We start from the raw sequence: 27,999 nt of genomic DNA, 5'->3' as shown, positions 1-27,999 counted from the left end.
TCTCGTACAGAGTAGCACAAAGCCACTAGGGAACTTGGAGACCAACGATTCAAGCAAAGACCTCAAAAGAAACCCCTGATTGGGCATATTTTCAACCATCCTCAATATTAGAAAAGCAGAAAGCGGAGAGCTGGCAGTAACATCAGCACGCCGGGGAAAAATGCTTAACGACATTTCGCCTGTCTTTTTCGGTCTGAGTTCAAATTCCGCAGAAGTCGACTTTGCATTTCATCCTTTAGGGGTCCATAAAATAAGTACCAAGTTAGACATTGGGGTCGATGTAATCGACTTACCCCGAAACTGCCAAAATTTGAAATCAACATTCGAAAACTGGTGTCTCGAAGCCACGCGGGATTTAAAAACAAAGTTAGCTAAAAGTACAGAAATGTCGTTTGACTCTTAACGCATTCTAGTTATTGTCGAATGGTGTAGCCAAAATGTGTTGACAGTCATCCACCTACTACTATTTAGTATTACAGCACCATTTGTCAGCTCTAACGTTAATGGACTTGACCCGACATACCTCTAACTATATGTACAAGTTTTCCTGTCTCTACATGGTCATCTCTGTTATTTCTTCTAATCTATTTTCTTGTTTTAATCATTATTTCAAGATCAATGCTTTATCCTTGAATAAATGAAATGGATATGTATGTCGCATTGAAGATGTGGTATTATTATAGGAGACCTAGACTTACAAGCGGATTATATACGCCTTTTTCTCAAACACAGAAGTCTCTTAATTGTCTCCAATTACTTTGATTATGAAATCCATTAAGATATTGACTGTTGCCTTTATTTCAGTATTCACCGAATGGCTTGCTTGGCTGTCCGACGAGGGTTCTTTGTTGATCCGATCAACGGAACAGCCTGCTCGTGAAATTAACGTGCAAGTGGCTGAGCACTCTACAGACACGCGTACCTTTAACGTAGTTCTCAAGGAGATTCAGCATACAACTCATTTTTACCAACTGAGTGGATTGAAGCAAAGAGAAATAAAGTGTCTTGCCTAAGGACACAATATGCTACCGGGAATCGAACTCACGACTTTATGACCTTATGATCGTGACCTGGATACTCTAACCACTAAGCCACGCGTTTTCACTCACTGAATGGATTGCTTTGAAGTATGACAACGTCGAAAATACTTCAACAATCATCTTCAAACTTCTTTGTAAACTCTGCAAACCTATGGCTCACAAGGTCTGATCCCTTTGAGGAATCATCGAGACCCGATTTACGGATGTAACATTTCTTTATACTTGCGATCAATCACTGCAATACAAGAACGTAGAGTTTGCTCTGAATCTTAACATTGAAACACTATATCCCAGGTCCAACGCTAGTTCGGAGCACAATTCCGATAAGAGCGCAGATGTTTCCGATTATGACAGTTTGTTGAGTGCTGGATGAATTTTGGCGCACATAATGCTGTAACGATAGCTAGTTGCCTCATCATTTAGCCTACAATTCCTGTTTTGATTGGGAATTGTGGTGTTTATCTGGGAAAGCAGTAATCATATAAGTTACTTAACCCAAAACTACATGATACTTCTTTGATCCAACATACTGAGGTGAGAAGTTGTAAAAGCACATCTCCTTTGGCAGTGACTATACGATGGGACGGGGACTTTAGCACAATTGACATTGACATCCAGAGTTGGATGTCTTCTGAAAGATGGCCAAACATCAGAAAGACCTGGTGCACAGGAGTTGCTTATGTTGTTTCTGCCCCAGGACACTGGACAGTGAAGAGGAAAGTGCTCAAGGTGGGTTTTTTAGACGTTGATAAATAAATCACTTTTCTCTTGCCACAGAAGAATAATCCTTTGTTGCGCTGTTATATGTCCATTGCGTCCATTTGAAGGGGCTCTGATGTGTCGTACGATGTCGTCTAACATAGATTTGCTAATGATACCTATTTCGCTTTGATCTACAGTTGGATCTTTTCGTAAAATTGGCTGTGGTCTTTCAGGCTAGAACTAATGCAAGGGAGATAACAATTAAGAGTTGAATTCCCTGATCTGTATATTATTTTCTTTCATCAAAATTCCGCAGTCTCGTGAAGCTTTGTTGCATTCTAATCCAAGATGGAGACGAATACCAATATCCCATGTGGTAGGTATGATAATTGCTGAGAATTCTCAACATGAAAACGATGGTAGACTTGTTAATCAACAAATAAAAAAGTTTGATCAGTCCTTAACCCTCTCTTGTTCATCATAGTCCTCCAGGTAATAACAGAGGACGGGCTGCCCCTGGGAGCTCCTCTATACTGATGACTTAGCTCTTATAACCGAATCACTTCCAGAACTGAAGACGTTATTTCGGGTATGGAAGCAAGAGCCTTGGAGTTAATTAAGCAAAAACCAGTCTCACTAAGTAGGAAAGCGGACAAATCACAATTTCCTTCAGGTACATTGTCTTGCTCGATATGTAGAAAAAGCGTCGGTAGAAACTCTATAAGATGTACTCGGTGTAAGCTATGGACACATAAGAGGTGCAGCAATATCAGAGGAAAGTTAACAGGGAAATTAGTTTTTACGTGTGGAAAGTGCACAGGTACAGTAAACACTAAAAACGTACAGAAAATAGACTTTATCAAATGCCAGTGGAGGAAGCTAGTAGTTGATGACTTCTGTTATCTAGGTGACGAAATTATTAGTGGAGGTGGATGCTCCGAGAGCGTAGCTGCAAAAATAAAAGTAGGCTGGGCAAAGTTCAGAGCTCCTTCTCTAGGTAACAAAGGGCCTCTCCGTCAAAGTGAAAGGTAGACTGTATGAAACCTATGTGCGAACAGCCATGCTACACGGCAGTGAAATATGGGCTGTGACTGCCAAGGACATGCGTAGGCTTGAAAGAAATGAAGCTAGTATGTTTCGTTGGAAATGCAATGTCAGTGCGCATGTACAACATTGTAAGCGTCTTGAGAGAAAAGCTGAACATGAGGGGCATCAGATATGACTGCGCTGATATGATCAAGTGATGCGCATGGACGAGGAGAGCTGTGTAAAAAAAGTGTTGATCTCTGTGAAGGAAGCCTGAGGAAGAGGTAGACCCAGGAAGACATGGGGCGAGGTAGTGAAGCACGATCATTGAACGTTGGGCCTCACGGAGGCAATGACAAGTGACCAAGACCTTTGACGATAGACTGTGCTTGAGAAGACCCGTCAAGCCAAGTGAAACTGTAGTCGTGGCCGATGCCGGTGTCTCGTAACAGTGGTGTGTAAAAAGCACCTTTCGAACGTTGCGTCTCACAGAGGTGATAAGTGAGAGACCTTTGGCGATATGCCGTGCTTGAATAGACTAAAGCCGAGTGAAATCGTAGTTGTGGCCGATGCCGGTGTCACGTAACTGGCGCCCATGGTGGTGGCACGTAAAAAGCACTCATTACACTCTTGAAATAGTTGGCGGTGGACATGCCGCGCCCACAAGGGTTGGCTAAAAAGTTCATAGGTTAACAATGAAGGAGTGATGCTAGAGCTATGAAACCTTGTATGCATTAATTTCAACACTTCTTATTAATAACTGCATAGTTATTAGACTCACCTCTGACTATTCAAAGAAGACTTCAAGAGTAACTAGTAGCGACTTCTCATGAAAATCGACAAAATATATGGCATCGTCATGTAATCAAATGCCTCCAAGGATATTCAAGTTGACATGGTTGCTACATTAGGGGATGATACTCTAGCTTTATCAACTGTGTAAAAATGGACAGCTGAATTCAGGATGGGAAAGGAGAGTCTTGAAGATGAGCCAGGGTCTAGACGTCCTGCAACTGCCACCATTAAAGAAAACGTTCATGGTGATAGATGACAGGCGATTGACTATAAATCAAATACCCAATGCTGTTTGTATATCCCGTGAGAGAGTTGAGAATATTCTGCACAATAAAATTGATGACAAAGGTTTCTGCTCAGTGGGTGTCACAGCTTCTGACACCTGATCACATCACTGAAAAATCTGAGGCTGATCCAGTTGGCTTCCTTGAATGTTTCCTAACACAGGAAGAGTGTTGGTTTCACCACTTTGAGCCAGAGACTCAAATGTACTGGAAACACACCTCACCTGCTCAATGTAGTGGAAACACACCTCACCTGCTCAATGTAGTGGAAACACACCTCACCTGCTCCAGAGAAGGCCAGGATCGTTTCATTTGCAGGGGAAGTGATGGCCTGACTTTTGGGAGATGCAAAAGGCATGGTGTTGTCTATTGACTAACTTCAAAAGGGTCACATCATCAATGAAGAATACTATGCCAACTTGCTGATGAAAGTCTATCAAGACCAAACAATCAGAAAAACTAATGAAGAGGAACTTATTTCGCAAAGACAATGCTCCAGCACACAAGTCCTTGGTTTCAATGGCTGCTGTGCATGACTGTGACTTTGAACTAGTTGATCACTCTGAATTTTCCTGATTTGGCCCCATCTGACTATCATTGACAGTGATTTGGAAGTTCACTGCTGATGGTTTATGAGGCTAATTTCAAATAAACGGAACAAGGTTTATATAGTAAATAAAATTTAATAAGGTGACACCTGTAACTGGATGTTTGAATCAACATTTCTTTGCACACCAGATAATACTGTAAGTGTTCCCTTCTGCATATTTTTTTCTCCAGCTGACTCGTGCTTCAATTTACATGCTTTCATGCCTACAGGAAGACTACACAGATTCAAACAGATCGTATCACATCCATATTGTTTTGTTAGAAAGCAGTCTCAAACAAACCAGTACATGTAAAACAACAAAAACAATTATCAAAATACACATTTTATCTTTTACCCATTTCAGTCATTGGACTGTGGCCACGCTGGGGCACTGCCTTGATGTGTTTTAGTCAAATAAATTGACTACAGGACTTATTTTCTTAAATCCTAGTACTTATTCTGTCAGTTACCTTCAACAAACTGTGAAGTTATGGAAACATGAACAAACCAACACAAGTCGTTAAGCTTTGATGGGAGACAAACACACGTGTGAGTGTGTATATATATATATATATATATAGCAATAAGAAAATGGAGGAGAATATGCGGTATATAAATTTAGGGTAAAATAACCCCCTTTTACCCACACCCACTTATTACACTTGGTATAACACTAGTGTAACAATAATTGGGTACCCTCCCAGTTGGATAGATACTATCCCTTAGTGGATTGAATCCTCAACCCCTAACTCTCTTGCACTATATATATATATATACCATGGGCTTTTTTCAGTCCATCTACCATATCCATTCGCAAGGCTTTCATCAGCCTAGGACTAGCAGAAGACCCAAAAGCCACACAGTGGGATGAACCCAAGACCATGTTTCTGAAGCAAGCTTTTCAACCACACAGCAAAGTCTGTGCCTAAAAATAGTGATAGAATTTTTTATGAGATTCAGCCAAAAAGGTTCCAAAGCAAGTTTTTTGCAGCTTCAACATCCTTTCTAACAGAGATGTTAAATCCGCAAGACAGAAGGATTCAGTTAACAAAGACTTGTTCTTTTATACCCTGCTTTACATTAGATACTGCTTGGAATTCTCATCTATTCCTTTTTCTGTATATTCAACAGTTCTACTTCCGGCCTGTCCCACCTCAAAAGTTAAAGTAAATGTTTCAGTGACATCTGTGCCATTTGTATGCAACACGAACTGCAACAGCAAAACGTCAGATTATTTTCAGGTTCTGCCACACTCAACAAGGAAATTGTAACTACTAAATGTCAGTAGCCATTTTACTGAAAGGTCACTTTGAAGAATCAAATTTCTGATTGTTTTAGTACTGTGCAGCTAAATAGCATATTGAAAAAGTATATAGTTGTTATTTTGGAATTTTATGATCTAAATCCTGCATGAAGCTGGACATTAATATTTCAGGATGGTCTTAAGACCTTTTGTTAGTAATGTATATATAAAGAAACTGTGTACTTTTTGGTCACACAAATCTTATGAAGTAATAAATAAAATTAAAATGCCTGAACCAAAGTCCTTCAAATGTTCTACGTATAGGAATTTAAAAGCATTGCTGATATTAGTAAACAATTAATAAAAAAAAGAATAAAACAACAAATAAAAAAAAAACATTGTAACAAAATTTTAAATTTAAATTGGGATAATAATCAACAAGAAAAATTTGTCAGTGAAATTATACAATTAAAATAATTCAGTTTATAAATATTGACTTGTTTTGAACATGATATAGGGTGCAAATATCGATGAAAGTTGCGTATGGACTAAATGTACATGTTAATTAAAATGTAAAAAAGTACACTTTTTGTGAGTGAGAATGGGAGTTGTAATTGATTATATCAACATCGGAAGAATGAAAAGCAAAGCTGACCTTGGTAGAATCCAATCTCAGAAGGTAAAGGGATTCAATTAAAAGACAAGGAATTCTGTGAAACTTGATTCACACATGGTTTTTAGATCAGCATCCTACCATTTATGGCAAATTTACAATGTCTGATCAATAAGTATTGGGACTGTTGCCATAGTAACGAAGCTAAAACACACAGAGTGAAACCGCTTGGCACAGATAAACCTTGAACTCTGCTGTGCATGTGCACTAAGTTTTAACATTCTAGCTCACACTACACACCTTTCTTCCAAGCACTGCTGTAAACAGCGGAAGTGAGCAAGAATGTTAAAACTTAGTATACATACACAACAGAATTCAAGGTCAATTTGTGCCAAGTGACTTCACTCTCTGTGCTTTAGCTTTGTTACTATAGCAACAGTCCGCATACTTATTGATCAGACTATATATTTCTCTGTTTTTTAAATTAGTTACAACAGGAGTTGAATGAAATTTCTCCATGTTAGTCAATTAACGGTAACAGTCACATTTCTTCCATATGTGCAGCAGGAATGTTTAGCACCAGTAAAAGTGGACCGAATCATTCTCAGATGCTTCAATACTTGATATTTCAGACAACCATATAAAAGCCACAATGTTAGACATAAAAAGAAGTGAGCAACACAAATAAATCTTCACATTGTTTCTAAAATTTTGCTTTGGCCATTTCAAAGTACCATACAATATATAAATTTTGAAGAACAATATATTCCAAGACAGCCAAGAGAAAATAATTTAAAAGAAGACCAAAGACCATTAGCAATGGTTTGACGTTATTAGATTTTCTCATATTCCAAACAGAGAATGGAGGCAGAATGGTTAAAAAGATAGAAAAATCAAGTCTTTCAAAGTAGGAACAAATAAGTTTCCATCCATTTTGGCATTGGATCAATATTTATGGAGAATTCACTGGTCATTAACTAAGTCAACTGGTGCTTCTTTCCTCATAAATTACTGATGATAAATTAGATTTTGGAAAATAAGTCTGCTGCATTCTGTGTCTCATTATAGAGGAGGAGACCTGGAAAGAGAAGAAAAATTAAGATTAGAAAAGTACTATTTACCAGCAACTGCACATGCATTGCTAAAACTGCATCCAGGGACAAGGTTTCCATTTCAAAGTTAGTGGATGCTTTTACTCGTCAACTGATGGCCTCCTGCAGGGCTCAGGTGGGGCTCTCAGTGGCTAACTGCTTATGTCTATGCACAGACAGTTGACTGGTTGGTAAATGGCTATATTTGCAATGGCTTCTTTGCCTATTTTCTTGTAGGCACTGACCCCAACCCCATCTTGACTAACTCAAAAGTAAATGAACATTCAACACTTTAGTACTCATATTACACAGTCAAATGTAATATTTTTTTATTCACATTGTTTTCTATTAATTATGCATTATCTCATAGCTTCAGATTTCAATGATGTGATTATATATTTTTTAAAATGACATTGTAGGGTAGGTATAAAAAGGCCAAATCTGGCCAGTTTAAACATAAGAAATGTAAAATATTTGGGCCTGATATGGTTGGTCTAAATGCTAAAGGGTTAAATAAAAGAATTCAAAGACTAGTCAGTCCTCTCAGCTACAGGTGATAGAAGACAAGTTTTCAAATATATATCACAGTCTAAAGGAAAGGAAGAGCTATGATCAGAAATTGCAAGCGGGTCACACATTTTATGCCACCACTATAGAAAGTGTAGGCAACAGAATCAGAGTAGCTATAAAAACTAAAGTTAGAGTTGGACCCCAAAGTTCAAACACTGTCAAAATGACACATTAATTAATCTTTCTCCGTCAAGCTGAATCAGACCAGCTCCAGGAAATTCTTAGTTAAATGGTTGGTAACATGTTTAGTAGCAGACAGCTGTAAACTCAACACCTTTAACAATTCATTAGCAGATATTCCAATTTGAAGAGAGTGGTCATTAGTGTCTGCTGATAAACTTTAGGGGTTAAATAACCAATTCTTTCTTCAACAACATCAAGATACAAATCACTACACAATACTCCTTCCACATAAATGTACAACTAAAATCCTTGCCTTCAAAAGGAGCCTCTACTTATTTAAATGAGTAACGCGAGGGAATGCAACTCTCGAAGCGAGCCTTTTAAAACCAGACTTAGCTGCATATCATATGATTTCATAATTAGTGCACAAAATTCACTTTTTTAATCGTCAGTGCAAGCATAGTCAAGACATATAAAAAATACACAAAAATCAACATACCAGACGAACATGTATCCAGCATAGTACATAGAAATTGTTCACACTTATATATCCTTGTAAGAGGCGGGCTTTTCAAATTGTATCTCGGCACACATTTTCATTCAGAATAAAATTCAGCACTGAATAAATTCTGGTTAAATTTACAATTTAAATATAGGATAAAATCTTTATAATAATTTATCAAGTAGTTAGCATGAAAAACCTCATAAGGGAAAAATTTAATTATTCCCTATAAATATATTTATTTATATTAAGGGCATTTTATATTAAGAGCATGAGGTTTTTCACGCTAACTACTTGATAAATTCTTATAAAGATTTTATCCTATATCTAAATTATATATATATATATATATATATATACATATATATATATATATATATATATATATATATATATATACATATATATATATATATATATTGATAGAAAAGGTAAGACAACAAAAAAAGAAAGAGACCTCGATATTATGTAAATAGAGGAATTTATCTGTAAATAATATGTGACAATTATTTGGTAGCCTGAGTTTTGGATGCCGGGGTGGAAACCTACGCCGCCATCTCTTTAGTTATCTGGCCATTGAAAATTGCTATGAAAATGACCGTTAAACAAAAGGAAATTACTGTGCAGTTGACCGTTATTAAGACAAAAGAGCTATTAGAATGACCGCAAAGTGAGGGGAAGGAGTAAAGGTAAGGGAGTAAAAATGTCCATAGTATTCGCGTAAGCGCACCAGTCCATACATACTCATGCGCGCCTACACACCCACGTATATGCACCTATATATATATATATATATATATATATATATATATATATATATATATATATATATAACAATTGCAGTGTGGAAGGTGTTTATAAGCCATTTAAAATAACACACAAAATCTGTTAGATTCACTTCAACATTTAAATTTAATTTGTCAAAATATTTTCGTCGCTTTGAGACCGCGACCTGTTCACTGACAAAATTCTGTGCTGCATCTCAGATGATAAATTTAAATGTTGAAGTGAATCTAACGGATTTTGTGTTATTTTAAATGGCTTATAAACACCTTCCACACTGCAATTGTTTTCGTTCCAGCACATGATCTCAGATCAGGTCACATGCTATGCAAGTACATCTCCGTAATATATATATATATATATATATATATATATATATATATATACACTCATTCACTCTCACATGAAACACACACATACTCACCCATACATTTGCCCCAAAAAATAATATATATATATATATACCCGCATACACGCTCTCACACACACACACGTGCATGCAACATGCTTGCACACATACACACACGTGCAAAAAGGTTCATACACACATTTATATATGCACATGCCCAAGAAACAACAGGGCTAAAGGCAAAATACAGAAAAAAGTGTAAAAAGGCCATAAGGGCAAAACACGACGATATGTGCACGTTCTCGCATGCACGCACACACATCTATATACGTACGTACCTGCACACATCCACATGTCCGAGACCATCATGTATGAAGCCACCGTGGACTCTATATCCACTAAGGACACAGTTTCGACGAAGAAATATGTGGGCCTTCCAGAGGGTAATTTCAAGACCAGGTTCAATAATCACACCTTGAGCGTCAGACACTGGGATAAAAGGAAAACAACCAAATTATCCAGTCATATATGCTCCTTAAAAGATAAAGGTACCAGTTACAACATCCATTAGAAGATCTTAGCCAAGTGTAAACCCTACTCCAACGGCAGCAGAAAGTGCAGTCTTTGTGATATGGAAAGATTGCTCATCTGGAAAGGCAGCTGCCACCTGTCTAAATTCAAGAATTGAACTTTTCGGATCATGTCCACATGTGGCTAAATATTTGTTACGTTTTTGGTCCCCTCGAGATTACTGATAGGACTTGCTTTCTATATTGTGTCTATGTACAAGTATATTATCTCTCTATACTTTTTACTTATAATTCTTATATATTTTCTATATTTTTTTTTACATATTTATAGAGCTATTGTTTTATATATTTTTTTACACATAGTTTTTCTGCATTCTACCTTCCACCCTCCTTTTTTCCTGTGCGTATATAGATGAGTACATGGAACCTTTTGTGCACGCTTGTGGATGTGTGCGTGTGTGCGGGCACATGTGTACATGCATGCAAGAATGTGCGCATATAGACGTGTTTTACCCCTATGGACTTTTCACACTTTTTTTTTACATTTTTTTCTGTATTTTGCCTTTAGCCCTGTTGTTTCTTGGGCATGTGCGTATATAGACGTGTGTATGAACCTTTTTGCAAGCGTATTGCGTGTGTGTGGGCGTGTATATATATATATATATATATATATATATTATTTTCTTTGGCAAATGTGTGGGTGAGTATGTGTGTGTTTTCAGTGAGAGTGGATGAGTATATATATATATATATATATATATATATACATATAGGCGCATGTACATAGGTGTGCGGGTGCGCATGTGTATGTATGGACTGGTGCGCTTACGTGAATACTATGGACATTTTTACTCCCTCCCCTCACTTAGCGGTCATTCTAATAGCTCTTTTGTCTTAATAACGGCCAATCACACAGTAATTTCCCTTTGTTTAACGATCATTTTCATAGCATTCTTCGATGGCCAGATAACTGAAGAGATGCCGGTGTGGGTTTCTGCCCCGGCATCCGAAACTCGGAGTTTTATCATGGCTACCGAATAATTGCCACATATTATTTACAGATTATTTACATATATATATATATACATGAGGTCTGATCAATATGTATCAGGACTGTTGCCATAGTAACAAAGCTAAAGCACGCAAAGTGAAGCCGCTAGGCAAAGATTGACTTTGAACTCTGCTGTGCCTACGCACTAAGTTTTAACATTCTAGCTCACTTCCATTGTTTACAGCAGTGCTTGGAAGGAAGGTGTGTAGTGTGTGATCGCTGCATTGACCATGACAGAGAAAGTGGTCATGGCGATACCTGCTCAGAGGCCTATGCAAAGTTGCAGAAAGTGTATGAACCGCACACAAATATATGAGTGGTTCAGATGTTTCCAAGTTAGCTGAAAAATGTCAATACTGACAAACATTCTGGGAGACTTGCATCTAGCAGGACTGAGAAAAACATCGCAGATATGCATGCAGCTTTGAGGGGAAATCGTCAAATCACCATCCATGAGTTATGAGAGGAGTGGAGGTTAGTTATGGTTCAGTTCAGTCCATTATCACTGAAGATTTGGGTATTAGATGCATGTCTGTCAAGTTTGTGCCAAAACTGTTTACAGCTGAGCAAAAAGACACTCCGGTTTCAGTGGCACAAGATCTCTTTGATTGTGTCAAGAACAATGGAAACTTTTTGAAAACTTTGCATAGACCTCTGAGCAGGTATCACCAAACTTTTGGCAAAATTTGATGCAGATTCTCTGCTCAACTTACGCTGTCATGGTCAATGCGACGATCACACACTACACACCTTCCTTCCAAGCACTGCTGTAAACAGTGGAAGAGAACTAGAACATTAAAACTTAGTGTGCATTCACAGCAGTGTTCAATGTCAATCTGTGCCAAGCGGCTTCACTATGCATGCTTTAGCTTCATTACTATGGCAACAGTCTGGATACTTATTGATCAGACCATGTATAGATATAGGTATATATATATATATGTGTGAGTGTGTGTGTGTGTGTGTGTGTGTGTGTGTGTGCGTGTGTGTGTAATTAATGTAACTTAGATTGAAACAAAATTAAAAACTTTACCTTGGAAACATGTGAGCAAAATGCTCCTGCCATCTTAAAAGAGCTTTTGCGGTTCTTTGATTTTTAGTTAGCATAGACCTATGGGTAAAATATAGGAAATTAAAGCAAACAATTATAAAACTATAATTATATTAATATTTCTCAATGTCCTAAATATTGATATCTTACAATTTTATCATTTTGTTTTCGTTATATGAGAGTTTCTTTCCACCATAAATCAACTGTAATTTCGATGTGAATTTCTTAGTATTTCCTTAGTTATTTCATAAAAAAAATACTACCTTGTTGAGAAATGAGTAAAGATTGGCAACAAGAAAGGGATCTGGGTGTAGAAAAATCTGCCTCAGTAAACTCCATCTGACCCATGCAAGCAAAGAAAAGTAGATGTTAAAATGATGAAGATAATATCTTATTACAAATGTTTAAACTAATTTTGCTAACAATTTTAGAATTATAGCATTTCTTGAAAATAAATAAACATATTTATAAGGTGATGAACTGGCAGAATCGCTAGCACACCAGACAAAATGCTTAGTGACATTTTATCCGTAGGTGTAGGCATCATGGCTGTGTGGTAAGTGTTTCCAACTATGACCTTAGGTCAACTAAAACCTTGAGTGGATTTAGTAGGCAGAAACTGAATGAAGCCCAGCACACATATATATATATATATACACACACACACATATATATATATATATACACACACACACATATATATATATATATACACACACACACACATATATATATATATATACACACACACACACATATATATATATATATATATATATATATATATATATATATATATATATATATATATATATATATATATATATATATATATATATATATATATATATATATATATATATATGTAGGGCAGCAAGCTGGTAGAATCGTTAGCACGCTGGATGAAATGCTTGGCGGTATTTCGTCTACTATCACGTTCTGAGTTCAAACTCCACCAAGGTCGACTTTGCCTTTCATCCTTTCGGGGTCGATTAAATAAGTACCAGTTATGCACTGGGGTCGATGTAATCGACTTAAACCCTTTGTCTATCCTTGTTTGTCTCCTCTATGTTTCGCCCCCTGTGGGGCTATATGTATGTGTCTGTGCTTGTCTTTGTCTCCCCATCACTGCTTGACAACCAGCATTGGTGTGGTTACATCCTCATAACTTAGCAGTTCAGCAGAAGAGACCGAAATAAGCAGTATGGTTGTTCCATTTGACTAAAAATTCAAAGTAATACCCCAGCATGGCCACAGTCTAATGACTGAAACAAGTAAAAGATAAAAGATATAAAATAAAAAAAGGAAGTTTATTTTTTACATGTGCATTCTTATAACACACACATTTTCACATATGCATTTCTGTGCAGATTATATTCACAAAAGTGGAAAGGTGAATCATTCTCTCATCTTTTTTGCATCCAAATTCCATGCTGGCATAGATTGAATGAATTCTTTGAAGCAGTGCTTTCAGACCTGATACCCTTTGTTTCTAAGCCCTTTTAGTTGCCTCTTACAACATGTGGGGACATGGGTGTACTTTTTCAAAAACTGAGATACACATAGTATAGAGAAGGATTTGTAAAATTTTTGAACGTTATAAAGATTCATGTTGTGTAGTCTTCTTTTTCCAAAAGCATTAAGTGCAACAATCTTGCATGCCACACTAATGTCATGGTACATGGTAAGGTATATTGAATATTTTTGCACAAGCTTTAGTGCATGTACAAGAACCATAATGAAGGCTGCCAAGTAATTGCTTTGGACTGTAAAGTCTGGGATCCTCCAACAACTTCTGATTTTACAAGAAAAATAACAGACTACTTATTAAGATATGAACAAAACCTGTGATTCAACTCATTTATGTAAATAATTCTTATTGATAACTAGACAGTTACTACAGTACCAATGCAAAACTGTGGCACTGGGTGCTCCTCAATCACATGGTTCTGGGTCCAGTTCCATTGCATCACACCTGGGGCAAGTGTCTTCTGCTATAGCCTCAGGCTGTCCAAAGCCTTGTGAGTGGATTTGATAGACAGAAGCTGAAAGAAGCCCATTGTGTGTGTGTGCATGTGTGTCTTTGTATCTTTGTTTGTTTTTCACCACTGTGAGACAACTGATGTTGGTATGTTTACACCTCTGTAACTTAGCAGTTTGGTAAAAGAAGCCAATACAATAAGTACCGGGCTTCAAAAAATAAAAGTGAAAATAAAAAATAAGTTCTGAGGTTGATTTCTTCAACTAAATCCCTTAAAGCTGGTGCCCCAGCATGGTCACAGTCAAATGACTGAAACAAGTAAAAAAAAAAAAAAAAAAAAAAAAAATACAGTATCTTAAAGAATTGTAAAGTGATGTTAAAGCCATCCAGCTCAATCCTTGTCTCATGGATGCTGAAAACATCCTCGGCCTGATTTCACAGTAAGACCAATACATATAGAGATGTAAAGAGACATGTTAATTTTATCCATCTGTTCAAAGATTACATTTTATATGTATAGATTGCTACACTATTATTTCCTTTTGATCAAGTAAGCTGATAAACTGCAGGACAGTTTATGTAAAACTATAAAAAAACAGCATATTTAAGGGTTAAATGCAGTGAACTGGCAGAATACTTAGTGTCATTTCATCCAACTTCACGTTCAAATTTTGCCAAGGTAGACTTAGCCTTTCATCCCTTCGGGCTCTATAAAGTAAGTAGCAGTTGAATACTAGAGTTGATGTAACCAACTTAAAACTGCTGGCAGTGCCAAAATTTGAAACCAATACATTTAAGGGTTAAAAACTTACTTATTGACTGGAACATAATGTCTGCTGAAGCGTTCTTGCCATAGATTTGATTGTCTACAAATAGAAAGAAAAAAAGAATAGAATTTACATGATTAACAAAAAAAGGTTTAGTTTAATTATTACAAGCATCACTAGGGTATTAAAAGAAATATGTTGTTTCCTGTATGTGTAAAAATAAACCATCCTCATCTTTTAACATCTGTCTTCCATGCTGACATAAGTTAGACAGTTTGACCAGAGCTGGCAAGTTAGAGAGCTGCACCAGGTTCTAGTCTGATTTGGCTTGGTTTCTATGACTGGATGCCCTTCCTTACGTCAACCACTTTACACTGTGTGTTAGGTACTTTTAATGTGCCACTAGCAGAAGCGCTTTTACATGGCACCAGCACAAGAGCTTTTTTTCAATGGAACTGGCACTGGACTCTTGCAGGCCAATCCACTTTGCCAGGGGATGCTGCCTTCTGTTGATTCTGTACTCACTGTAACCTACTCAGAATAAAATGCTCAGCATAAGTGAGTGGACTGTAAATAATTCTGACTACAGAGCTGAGTATACTATAAACCCCCAAAACAAAGCTGGGTGAACTGTAGACCTAATACAGCGTTGGGTGGATTGTAAACCTAAGAGTAAAATAACTGATAAAAATTTGGTTAAAAATCATTGTAAAAAAAAATAAAAATTAAAGAACTTAGTTTCAAGAATTTGATATACAAATACGCAAACAAGATATGAAAGATGACAAAAAGCGATTTTGTTAAATAAAAATGTTTTACATGTTGAGTAGGGTCCTTAAATTAATTTATTTTGGCCACAAAATTACAATCTATAAACAGAGGTGCATGCTTGGCTGTGTGGTAAAGAAGTTTGCTTCCTAACCACATGGTTTCAAATTCAGTCCCACTGCAGGCCTTGTAAGCAGATCTGGTAACACATGTATATGTGTGTATAGGTCACACAACAGTTGCGTGTAAAATTAAACCATCCTCATTGTCCAAATAAACCAAGCCTCATTGTCTAACCAGTATTGTTGTTGATTTCCAATTTTCTGTTAAAACATGGAGGAATATCACCTTGCTTGGAAAGAGGTGAGGGTTAGTGACAGGAAGGACATTCAGCAGTAGAAAATCTGCCTCAACAGATCTGTCTGTCCTATGCAAGCATGGGAAAATGGACATTAAAATGACGATACTGACAACAAAATTACAATGCATAAACAGAGAAAGCAGAGAATAAAACAGTCCATAATAAGGGTAAAGACCCCCTTCAGTTTTGAATGACCGTTGGATTGCACCTAGAAAGTTACCCTCCAAGGAATGAGTCTGGGCAAGGTTGTTTATGGAAGACCAGCAGTCATTCATACATACTAGCCTCCCCTCTTCGCTCCACTGATGTTATTCAAGGGAAAAGCAAAAGCTGGTACAACATGGCACCAGTGATGTTGCAACTCATTTCTACAGCTGGGTGAACTGGAGTAACATGAAATAAAGTGTCTTGCTCAAGAACACAACACACAGCCCGGTCCAGTAATTGAACTCACTACCTCATGATTGTGAGTCCAACACTAACCACAGAGACAAGAGTCCATAACAATGACTAAAGATGTTAGCAGGGCATCAAAGACCCCTTGTGGTTCTTATAACTTTTTGCGTTTAGCTGTTATTTCTAGCATATCAAGTTTCCCTCGGTGTCTAATCCCAATGTGCACCGTTTTTAAAATTTATTTACGTTGTTTAGAAAATAAAAATTATTTTGTTCACAAAATTTAATTAAAAGAAAAAAAATGTATGAAGTTAACAAAAACAGATAGTGTGTTATTTTTATTCCTTCTACCTATCTACGTTGTTTAGAAAAGAAAAAAGTAATAAAAAAAAAATTATTTACTAATTTGCATGCGCGCGCACGCGCACACATGTATTCATTTGCACTCGCGCGCACTTTTCGTCGGATCGACCACTCACGACTAGCTAGCGCGTTCGGGTCCGCGCTGCTTTAGTAGTACCCCATTTGAAAAGTATTTCTATAAAATTTCATTGAAAAAAACTCCATTTTCCTAAAAGTTAAAATATAGTAGGTGTGAAACGAGCAAGATTTGAACGTAAAAGAAAATGTACGCTTTATAAGTGTGCTTATATATACTGACACACTAACACTTGAGATGTATAATAGAAGGATACGTAATAAATACAAGGCGAAAGCGACGTCAATTAAAATCAAATCAGTGATAACGACTAATGTACAATAATTGTAATTGAATGACCGAAACGAATAGGTAAATGTTTAAGACAACACGTACTCACAGAAATTACCCAGTAATTTGTTGACAAAATTCGAGTCAAAACGAAAGATAGCCAATTATTGTTTTTATTTCTCGACACCATCGTTATATTATTGAATTAAAATAATTGACAGGGCCGTCTCTATAGAGAAGTAGTAGGTCAATATAAAGACCTTCACCCGGGAACAAATAAAAATAAACCAGCCTGGGGTGGGGTACAAACAAGTGTGTGGAAAACGCTGACGGCCCTGGAGGTGGGGAGGGGACTTTCGGAAAATTCACAAGATCCGATTTTTCCGTCATAACTTCCGGTAAAATGGATATATATTGATTTATTTTTAAAAAGGAGGATTACCGGTGCACTGGGCTCTACTGTATTTATATATTGAGAGCAAGCCACAACAATCATTGATCATAAATGGTCCCCTAGACCGTGAGGCCTCAGTAGACAACACTACTATTTTTCTATTTTAAAGTTTTCGGAAGAAAAATTTATAAATGAAAATATATACTTGTTTTTCAGTAAAGTAGTAAAAAGTGTTGAAAGTTGAAATTTCTGAAGAAAAAAAATTCAAGAATTGTAATCTCAGTATGTATCATTTCGGTTAGACACACCAAATAGGATATTTTTGAAAATTTCTATACAGAAATTTACAAATCGTAATCCCCGTTGTTAAAAACATGAACCCGGAAAAAAAAAATGAGTTGGTGGGGGATTTCGATACCCCCAACAATGTTTTGGTTGTATAAGTGCAACTGTTCCGTGAAAAGCGTCGGTACATCATAATTCTCATCACAACATTTAAGCAAAAATACCCGTGTCTTGATGTTAGCGGCTTGAATTTTAAAATGAAAATAAAATAAAATGAAATACTTTACTTTTCCTTGTTCTGGTTAAAGTTTCCGTTCAGCTTTTCGTTAATTACCGTCGGTGGAGTACAGAAACCACTTACTTCAATGACACTCGGGGGAGTACAGAACTGACTCTTGTCAGAATCTTCATCGTTTGTATCAACATCAGAAATATTATCGCTGTCATCTGAATTCGAAACATCTAGATCCATAAAGGTTGGTGGTTCACAGAACATACTTTTGTTTCGCGACACGATCGATCCCATCATATTACCATTAGGTAAAGGACTCCGGAGAAAATCTTTTACATTCGATTTTCGCGCTGTTTTTGATTTTCTCGCTGTTTTTGATTTTCTCGCTGTTTTTGATTTTCTCGCAAGGCGGTTAGTGGTGCCTTTTGTAGACTTTGAACATTTTCTCTTGGTTACACTCCTTGTTTGATATCTCGGGTATTTTTTGTTAGAGATTACCGCTAACTTTCTAGGTTTGCGGCACTTTCTCTCGTTTTTCGTTGTGCGGCACGATGGTTTATGTGTTTCATCGCTCTCTTTAAACAACTCATTTAAATCGACAACTTCACAATCAGAGAATGAATGGTCATATCGTTTGAATATCGATTCAAATTTTTTCCGGTGTATATTCCCGTTCGCCCTCAGATATTTCATCAAGTCCATAGTAACCGAACTCGGTAACCGTGGTTGTAAAAGCACGATTGAGCGTTGCTGTAGACGATGATGATTTTGTAAAGCGGTGTAAGATGAGTTCAGTGACTGCTGAACTGCTGCGCAATATCGCATTGTTCATGACAACAGGTAATTGTCGAAGCAATAGCAAAACCGCTTCATTTGAAATTTGATAAACACCTCACAACGTTGTATTTATATATTGAAAGACTTGTCTCAAAAGTGATATAAACTTCTAATAAAGACCGCCGCCTCTCATTTTCTTTTCTCACACATTTCTCTTGTTTATTGTCTATATATATATATATATATATATATATATATATCAATTTATTTGAACATTTTTCTATTCTGTACAATATCAAAAGAATTTGATATTGTACAGAATTGAATATATTCAAATAAATTGGTGTTTATACGTCAGATTACTCTTACTTGTTTCAGTCATTTGAATGTGGTCATGCTGGAGCACCGCCTTATTCTATCTGTCTCTTTTGCCGAACCGCGGATCTTTCTGATTTGACGGGCACCACTTGTTTTCTTAACGAAACACTTTCAGTTACTGCTGTTTTTGTAAACAATAATTTTTGCCGGTGTCAAGAGTGTTATTCCCTAGTAAGGTTTTAAGGTTAGGGTTCGGATTTTAGAGTTAGGGTTAGGGTTTTAGTGTTAGGGTTGGGGTTAGGGTTAGGGTTATGGTTATGAGTTATAGGGTATTAGGGTTAGGGTTATGAGTGAGGTTATAGCAAAAATAATCATAACCCTAACCGTAACCCTAACTCTACAACCCGAACCCTAACCCTAAAGCTAAAACCAGTACAAACGCACGAACGATGTCATAAATAACAGTACGACGGATAGTTATTGTTTGCTAACTACGGCACTAATTTTATCCAAGGGAAAAAATCCCATGACACCGGTAGAACATGTTGTTTACATTCCACGGCAGTAATTGTTTTCACCTCAATAGACGTCAGTGATTGGTTGAAATTACCGACATACGACAATTTTTTACATGAAATAACTTCAAATACAAAAATTTTTATCTGTTCTATAACACAAAATATACAAGTATACGAAGTTTGAAAGTGTTTCGGTACCAAAAACACTACATAAAACATAAATGAAAAGTGCTGCCCATCAAATCAGAAAAATTCATTATTTATACATATTGTCATTATTATTATTTAATAAAATTAAAATGACTCAAAAATTATCTTTTATTGATACGAAATTAAATTTTACCTTAAAAAAATTATTTTATATGTTTGGTATTTAGTTTTTCCTGATTTCTTTCCAACTGATAATGTAATTATAAACAACAGCCAATCATCTTCTACGACAATTAACTCGGTCAGCCAATCAGAAGACACCGCAGCAAATATGAAATTAGTTTGTTATTTGAAATTTATTCTGTTATCTTGAGGAAGTCGGTTTGGCGACATGGAATGGGAACTGAGTAAAGAGAATGTTTTACCACGGAAAAATGGTCGAACAGTTTCACAGCTCGTCTCAGCTTTACAACCCAAAGGAGATCATGCTAGCCAGACTCGTGCTACGAAGCAGTGAGTTGTGTGATATTTATTATTCTTGTTACAAAAACTAATATTGTTGTTTGTTATCGTTGTTTAGTTTCGTGTCAGTAATTTGATGGACAGGGCCCTTATGTATGATACGGTCTAAAAAATATTCCATTCCAGCCATTTATGTCCTGACTTATTTACTAAGGCATAGTGTAGCTAGTTTGGATAATACTAATGTTTTCTGTTTGAAACTTAAATGTAATTTGAAGTTGTTGTACCTGTTATTTCGATCATGCTTAAGCTATTACGTCGAGACTTCATTTGGCGGCCGACTTATGGTATTGTTTTCAGAAATAGTTTAAGATAAGCGGATTAATGCATTTAAGGTGTAACCAGAGTTAAAATAACGGAAAAATATTTGAACAGAAAAATGAGGTAAAAATTAAGAGAAAAATTGTATGTCGAAGGCTCGACACTCCTTGGACATTGCCAAATATTGAACGATATATTTAGAAATAAAGATACATTTAAATGTTTTGCTCTATATTTAATGCTAAGCTCTAGGTCAGCCTTGATCGAGCAAAGTTCTGATGAACTATGATCAAAAGCATTCCAGTCGTAGCCATCCCATCTTCTTTTCCAGATACGCATTTAAGGCAATCTAATATCTTTTCTAAAACCGTTAGATTTAGGAAAGATCTGGTTGCTATTTCTAGTAGGTCGAGCAACCACGAAGAAACATCTTATATTTATCTCCTTATGTATATATTTAAGTACAAATAAAGATGTGTTAGCATTAAAAAAAAATACACATTCACATAAAATCATGTGTAAATAATTTCGAAGTTTGGTAGCAGAGTAGCAGGTTATCTTTCATTCTTGAGTAATTATGTTCTACGATCAAGAATATAACGGTTTGTGGTTTAAATCTCTTAACCACTATTATAATGCCGCTATGTTATACTTTTTAATCTACAGGAGAAAAATCCTGTATTTTTCAAACCCGTATACTGAGTAGATTCAGAAATGCCGAAAGAATCTCGGTAATTTTTCAGATTAACACCCGAACGATTTTCACTAGGGGGTTAGGATTAGGGTTAGGGTTTTAGGATTAGTGTTAGGGTTAGGTAATCGTGCGGGTGTTAATCTGAAGAATTACCAGAATCTCTTCGTTTTATGTACACGATGAAAGGAAATGGAATGAATGAAAGTAAAAGAAAATTGGGCATCCTTTCGTTATGGCTATTTTATCTGCCAATTGGGCATTCCTAATTTACATTAATCAATATTATATGGGATAATCAATTTTAATTATCAATATTACATGGGATAAATAACCTGTGGTACAGTTAATGAATGGTTATCATATATTGTGAAGTTTCACGCTCGACACGATATTTACATAATCCACCCAGTGAGCGTACTTGCTTCATTTGTTTCAAGACTCACGTCTCACTACTATGCAGTTTTGCAACTTATATACAAGCATCATGTTTTAGTGGGTTTCGTCATTAAATCGTCATTGGCAATACACACTTTTAGGTAGGCTACATGTGAAGGTGAGATAAGTTTCCATTTTTTTTCAATTACCTGGAACATTTGCACTTAGATGTGCATAACAATTATTTGAATAAAACGGTGCACATGGCAGTGGATGTGATAGTTAAAAGTCCTCATTGCATAAAATATTTTAGTCATTTATATAAAAATATTGGTTATTAAAACAGAAAGAGTGAGAATATCTTATCACAAAACTGATTGACAGTTCTGTGTTGCACCTAAGGTTCTGCTTGTGAATTCAGTATCCCAGTTTTTTTATAACATTTAGTCAAGCTTCTAGAACCTTTAGTAGAACTATTTGGCAGGAGAATTCACAAAACTTGAGTCTACTGTTTATTTAATTACACACCAACTGATTTGCTGGTCTAATCATGTCCATGTAGGTGTTAATTCCTTTTATGGCAATACAGTAGTTAATTTCGTGTAGCTGGCCTTGCTTTTTTTCTAGTAATATATAGTAAGGCTGCTGCGGTCATGAACTGGAAAATCTGAATGAGATGCTTCAAACCTCAGCAATAGCCTCACTGCAATAACCCTTGTTACCAGCAGAGCTAATAAATTCCTGAACTTTTTTTAAAGCCGTTCTTATTCTGGCTGCCATGCCTTTTGAATACTCCTGAAAATCATGCCACCACACTTAACAGTATGCTTGGTGTTGAGACTGAAAAAGTAAACATCGAAAAATTGATTAATTGCTGTCTAATTAAATAAATAATAGATTCAAGTTTTGTGAATTTTCCAAACAAATAGCTCTACTGAAGGTTCTAGAAGCTTGACTAAATTGATTAATTTTAGCAAACGTCTGTTTATAACTGACTCATAAATCAATACAAATAGTCTGAAGATTAGTTTTCTGGTATGTTCTCATGCCAGGCTGTGGGTCAAAGTTTTTGCTGATGTTAAGTGTAATATATTGCTTTCAGTGAAGGTCAGTGATAAGAAACCAGAAGTATGAGACATAGGAAAGCATATCTCTGGTATATTTAACTCTATGGAATCATATGGTTGTCAGTTCAAACCAATAAGAATACCTTGATGTAGTTGCTCGACCTGCTAGAAATAGCATCTAAGTTTCCTTCATTCCCTACTGTCTTTACGATGGACACACTGGATAACACAGTCTGAGGTACATTATTCATAGACAAAAGGATGTTATCATAGCTGGGTTACCTTTGATTATAGGTGAAATTAAATCAATCAGGATCAACTTGGGATAAACAGTAGCAACTGGTGGTCAGGAAAATTCTCTAACCTGTGACTGTCCTGCATTTTTTTAGGGTTATCTTGAACTAAATTCTCGAAAATATCCCTGGGAGTAAGATATGTTATCTGAGGTAGATTTGGTTGGTATTTCTGACAATATATGTAAGTGATTTTGAAACTAAGAAACATCTGATCCTTACCCTCGCTAAAAACATATCTGTAAATTTTTTTGCCTGCCCATTCTCATTAACGAAGATTTGGCAGTCTTTCTCATGATGTTGGACATGTTTAAAAAGTTGAAAACCATTGCAATTTTATTAAATGATGCATTTAATGGAAGTTAATTAATGCTATGATGTTTGCTTCCCAACCACATGGTTTCAGGTTCAGTCTCACTGCATGGCTCCTTGTTGGGAGTATCTTATACAGTTGACCAAAGCCTTATGAGTGGATTTGGTGAAAGATAACCGACAGAAGACTGTTGGATATATATATATATATATATATATATATATTATAATTTTTTTCCAGAGGATGTGGCAACCGTTACCAATATAGCATAAGAACTTACCTTAGGAGATCATTAATTAGATTCCTTAAGGGTCGTTCTCACAGTTTATATTTATATCATAAGATTTTTAAACTCTTAAATTTTCATATTCAAAAGAGACAGAGACTTCAAATTCGATATATCGATTTATTCACCACTCTATGTTAACATTTCTATGCCAAACTTATCCAGTGACTGGTCCATTGGATTTAGACGTTTGGCACTTCTTCAGGAGTGGTTACCTTTCGAACAAAACACGAAAAAACACATACATAACTATTATTAGGACATCGTTAGCTTTCGTGTTTGTTATTATAGGGGAGATAACTCCTTAATTTTCTATTTTTATTGCTCTCCTGTGGATTTCCACTAGATTAATTATTTTGTTTATTTCTCTTTACTATACCATATTACCATATGTATGCATATGTATACGGGTAATATGGTATAGTAAAGAGAAATAAACAAAATAATTAATCTAGTGGAAATCCACAGGAGAGCAATAAAAATAGAAAATTAAGGAGTTATCTCCCCTATAATAACAAACACGAAAGCTAACGATGTCCTAATAATAGTTATGTATGTGTTTTTTCGTGTTTTGTTCGAAAGGTAACCACTCCTGAAGAAGTGCCAAACGTCTAAATCCAATGGACCAGTCACTGGATAAGTTTGGCATAGAAATGTTAACATAGAGTGGTGAATAAATCGATATATCGAATTTGAAGTCTCTGTCTCTTTTGAATATGAAAATTTAAGAGTTTAAAAATCTTATGATATATATATATATATATATATATATATAGAACAACTGGATGGCAACACCAGCCTCCAATCAAACTCTGCCAAATCAGATTGGAGGCCAGTGTTGCCATCCGGTTTCACCAGTACTCAGTCAAATCGTCCAACCCATGCTAGCATGGAAAGCGGACGTTAAAAGATGATGATATATATATATATATATATATATATATAAGAATTTAAGGAATGGAGAAAAAGCATGTTAAAATTGCATACTTTTTTTTTTCAAATGAATCAAGTCATAACCTTATCCATCTATTTTCATAATTGGTCATAATGTCTTACGTTTAAGATGATTCCCATGCTTTCCCTGATGAGAAGGTTACAATTTTAATATCAAAGATCCCTATGGATCACACAGGTTGTAATCCTTTGAAACATATGTAGGAATAAAGTATGCAATTTTAACATGCGTTTTCTCCATTCCTTAAATTCTTAAATATACTCAAATACCCAAAATTTCAAGGAGTTCCTGCCTTAAAAACAGGAACTAAACCACAGTTATTTTGTGTTCTTTGCTACATTGGTTTCTATTAACCCATTTATTCTATCAGAAGAATTTTTATTCATTAAGATAGAAGAAATACACATAATTATATATATATATATATATATATATATATTTGTGTATGTGTCTGTCTCTCACCATCACTTGAAAATCCATGTTTCTTTGACTACACATCCATATAATTTACAAGTTTGGCGAAAGAGACCGTTAGAACAAGTACTGGGATTGATTTGTTTGAAGTTGTTCAAGGCAGTGTCCCTGTATGGCAGCTGTCCAATGACTGAAACAAACAAAAGATAAAAAGTGACAATTGGTGTGCACCCTTTTCAATCCTCTTGGTCCCTCCAACTCTATCATGAGAAAAATCCTGCCCTAAAATCTAAAACCCTAAAGCTAAAACCAGTACAAACGCATGAATGATGTCATAAGGCGCGGGATAGCAGAAGTTTAAAATTTACGAAAACCAGGAGCATAAAAATCCCACATCTCTTTTTTTTTTTAACTTCTTTTGTTCACATGTAAAACCTCCAATGCTTAAAAAGTATACATCCAAGGAAATTACAGTTTTTGTAGCACTAGATAATTACTGACTCTATTCTACGATTACACCCAGAACCGACGATGCTTGTATTTGTAAATGTAGATTCTTTCATTTGACTGAGTTTACCTAGTAAAGAATAGATGACATCCTTTCTTCATAGATGAGTTTTAGAAAAAGACATGCTATCACAAAGAAAAACTTCGTTTTTACTTGTCACAACTTCTATTATTTTGATAATGTTATACAGAAATATTTCATTTCAACAGAAAGTAAAAGGTAACTTTTGCTGTATTGTACAAATAAGTGTAGTTTAGGGTATATGGTAACTGTGATACCAAAAATATTGCTGCTGGGGAGGAAAAAAAACTTCATGATGCAGTATTGTTAGCATTATTCGATGTAATGATACTTCCATTGAGTTATGCTGATATTAAGTCTCTCTGAGCCTGAATATTAGCAAACATATTGAAACTTTTCTGTGTGTGTCTTTACAGGCAATTTGAAGAAGAATTAAGAACATACCAGGGTAATGACCCCTTAGATATTTGGTTCAGGTTTGTATATTTTTTTGTTATTCTCCTTCTCTTCCAACTAGAGTTACCAATGTCTCCCCTACAGCTTGACACCCGTTCCTGTTCCCCTGGCATATTTTAAACATCTTGTCACTTGGCATTAAGCCACTTCACTCATTACTGCTCCCTTACTTCAGGCGAGGTGTCTTGTCTTGCAAAGTTACTTGGTTAACCCCACTAGTGCCAGTACTATGTAAAATGCATTCACTACACTGTCTAAAATTGCTGGCGTTAGAAGGATATCTGGCTTGGTGCAGTCCTTCAGGTTACCAGCCCGTATTGTACTATCCAAACCCATACCATCATGGAAAATGGATATTGAATTATGATGATATTCTTAGTTCAATATCTTCTCTCTGTGTATGTGAATGTCTCTGTATACATATGTTTGTGTGTTTTTATATAAATTTAATTTGTAATCCCTGACATTAATCTTTTCCTCTGTCCCTTCCACATTCTCTCTCTCACAACAGTCAAGTGTTCATCTCATCATGCTCTACTCTCACACCACCTTGCTCTAAATCACCTCTCTCTCTCTCTCTCTCTCTCTTCCTTTTCAGTTGCAGGGAGCTCCATTTGACTCTCTTTATTCTTGCAAGTTACAATGCAAACACACTTTTGCCTTGAAAAAGAAAACATTCAGTAACTCTCTACAGTGGTATTAGGGAAGGCATTGAGCCACAGAAACATTGGTGCATAGTATAGTCCTCCAAATTGACAGATTCTGTTGAATCACTCAATCCATACCAGTATCGAAAGCAGGCATAAAATAATGCTGATGATGATCACACATTATCACTCATACATATTTAATGTCATTACTAAATTTGGCATTGTGGTTTACTACAATGTTTTGGTGAAGCTGCTTGGAATGAAGATTGTGTTGACTAGTTTTACTCTTGTTTTGGGTCACCAAGATTCACTTGCTTCTCTCACAAGCTATCAAATATTAGTATCAAAGAGTTACTTACAAAACGTAAACAAAATTGGGATCTATTTTAAAACGGGGGCCACATTTTTCATTAATGTTTTACGTAGTGTTTTTGGTACGGAAAGACTTTCAAACTTCGAATACTTATCTATTTTGTGTTATAGAACAGAAAAATATTTTTGTATTCGAATTTATTTCATGTAAAAAATTGTCTTATTTCGATAATTTCAACCAATCACTGACAAGTATTCAATTGTTTACATTTACTCCTTTGGCTGATTAAGCGGTGTAAAGCGTATTTAATCTCCATACCTTCGTTTTATTTGCTTTTTTCATTTTAAATTTTGTTCTAACCCTAACCCTAACCCTAGAGTTAGGGTTAATTGTTTCAGAATCGTTTGTTTATGTAGTCGGCACTTAATGTATATCGGCTGAATGGACGTCAGTGATTGGTTGAAATTACAGAAATACGACAACTTTAACATGGAATAACTTATGGATTTCTTTTTTTTTAAAGAAGACTAAGAGAAAAAGCTGTTTTATATGACACATTCTACCAGTGTTCCAAGTTTCAAAGTGTTTCGTTAATGAAAAATGTGGCCCCCGTTTTAAAAAAGATCCCAAAATTGTGCTAGGTACAACTCATTTACATAATAGTACAGAAATGTAGGACAGATATTTCAGTGATAATAATATACATAGGGATATGACTCTGTGTGTGTGTATATATATATATATATATATATATATATGTATTTAAGCACAGGCATGCTGTGTGGTATGAAGTTTGCTTTCCAACCACATGGTTCCAGGTTCAGTCCCACTGCGTGACACCTTGAGCAAGTGTCTTCTACCAAAGCCTTGGGC

General features: G+C 35.8%; 2 protein-coding genes across 4 annotated transcripts in view; one reads left to right on the top strand and one right to left on the bottom strand.

The window, feature by feature from the left end:
• Positions 1–6,073: 6,073 nt before the first annotated feature.
• On the bottom strand, positions 6,074–19,153 carry LOC106868029 (uncharacterized). Of its 2 annotated transcripts, XR_001409211.3 has the most exons (5): positions 18,291–19,153; positions 15,136–15,189; positions 12,325–12,402; positions 10,049–10,199; positions 6,074–7,370 (listed from the first exon to the last, which is right to left on the bottom strand). XR_001409211.3 is itself a non-coding variant. In XM_014913129.3 (4 exons), the coding sequence occupies exons 1-4, from the start codon at positions 19,058–19,060 to the stop codon at positions 7,355–7,357; spliced, it is 918 nt and encodes a 305-aa protein (XP_014768615.2). In that variant the 5' UTR covers positions 19,061–19,148; the 3' UTR covers positions 6,074–7,354. The 2 variants fall into 2 exon arrangements, 1 of the variants encoding a protein (XP_014768615.2); XM_014913129.3 differs by lacking the exon at positions 10,049–10,199 and having other exon boundaries at positions 18,291–19,148.
• A 1,208-nt stretch (positions 19,154–20,361) lies between these two features.
• Positions 20,362–27,999, top strand: part of LOC106868041 (mitotic checkpoint serine/threonine-protein kinase BUB1 beta) — a 58,982-nt gene continuing 51,344 nt past the window's right edge. For both annotated transcript variants that reach the window (XM_014913161.3, XM_014913154.3), the window contains exons 1-2: positions 20,362–20,511; positions 26,124–26,183. In XM_014913161.3, coding sequence (XP_014768647.2) covers positions 20,390–20,511; positions 26,124–26,183 — 182 coding nt within the window. In that variant the 5' untranslated portion in view covers positions 20,362–20,389. The remainder of the gene's footprint in view (positions 20,512–26,123; positions 26,184–27,999) is intronic.

Source organism: Octopus bimaculoides, chromosome 9 (assembly GCF_046866305.1).
Source record: "Octopus bimaculoides isolate indiv1 chromosome 9, ASM4686630v1, whole genome shotgun sequence".
Lineage (NCBI taxonomy): Eukaryota > Metazoa > Mollusca > Cephalopoda > Octopoda > Octopodidae > Octopus > Octopus bimaculoides.
The sequence above is the reverse complement of the archived record's forward strand: the minus strand, read 5'-3'. Positions and strand labels throughout refer to the sequence as shown.

Excerpts from the sequence above, each read along its gene's own strand:
- LOC106868029 (XM_014913129.3), bottom strand. The coding sequence starts at position 19,060 with ATGCGATATTGCGCAGCAGTTCAGCAGTCACTGAACTCATCTTACACC. Across the intron at positions 15,190-18,290 it reads TTTAACCAGAACAAGGAAAA|ACAATCAAATCTATGGCAAG; the intron begins GTAAAGTATTTC and ends TTCTATTTGTAG. Across the intron at positions 12,403-15,135 it reads CATTATGTTCCAGTCAATAA|GTCTATGCTAACTAAAAATC; the intron begins GTAAGTTTTTAA and ends TTTTACCCATAG.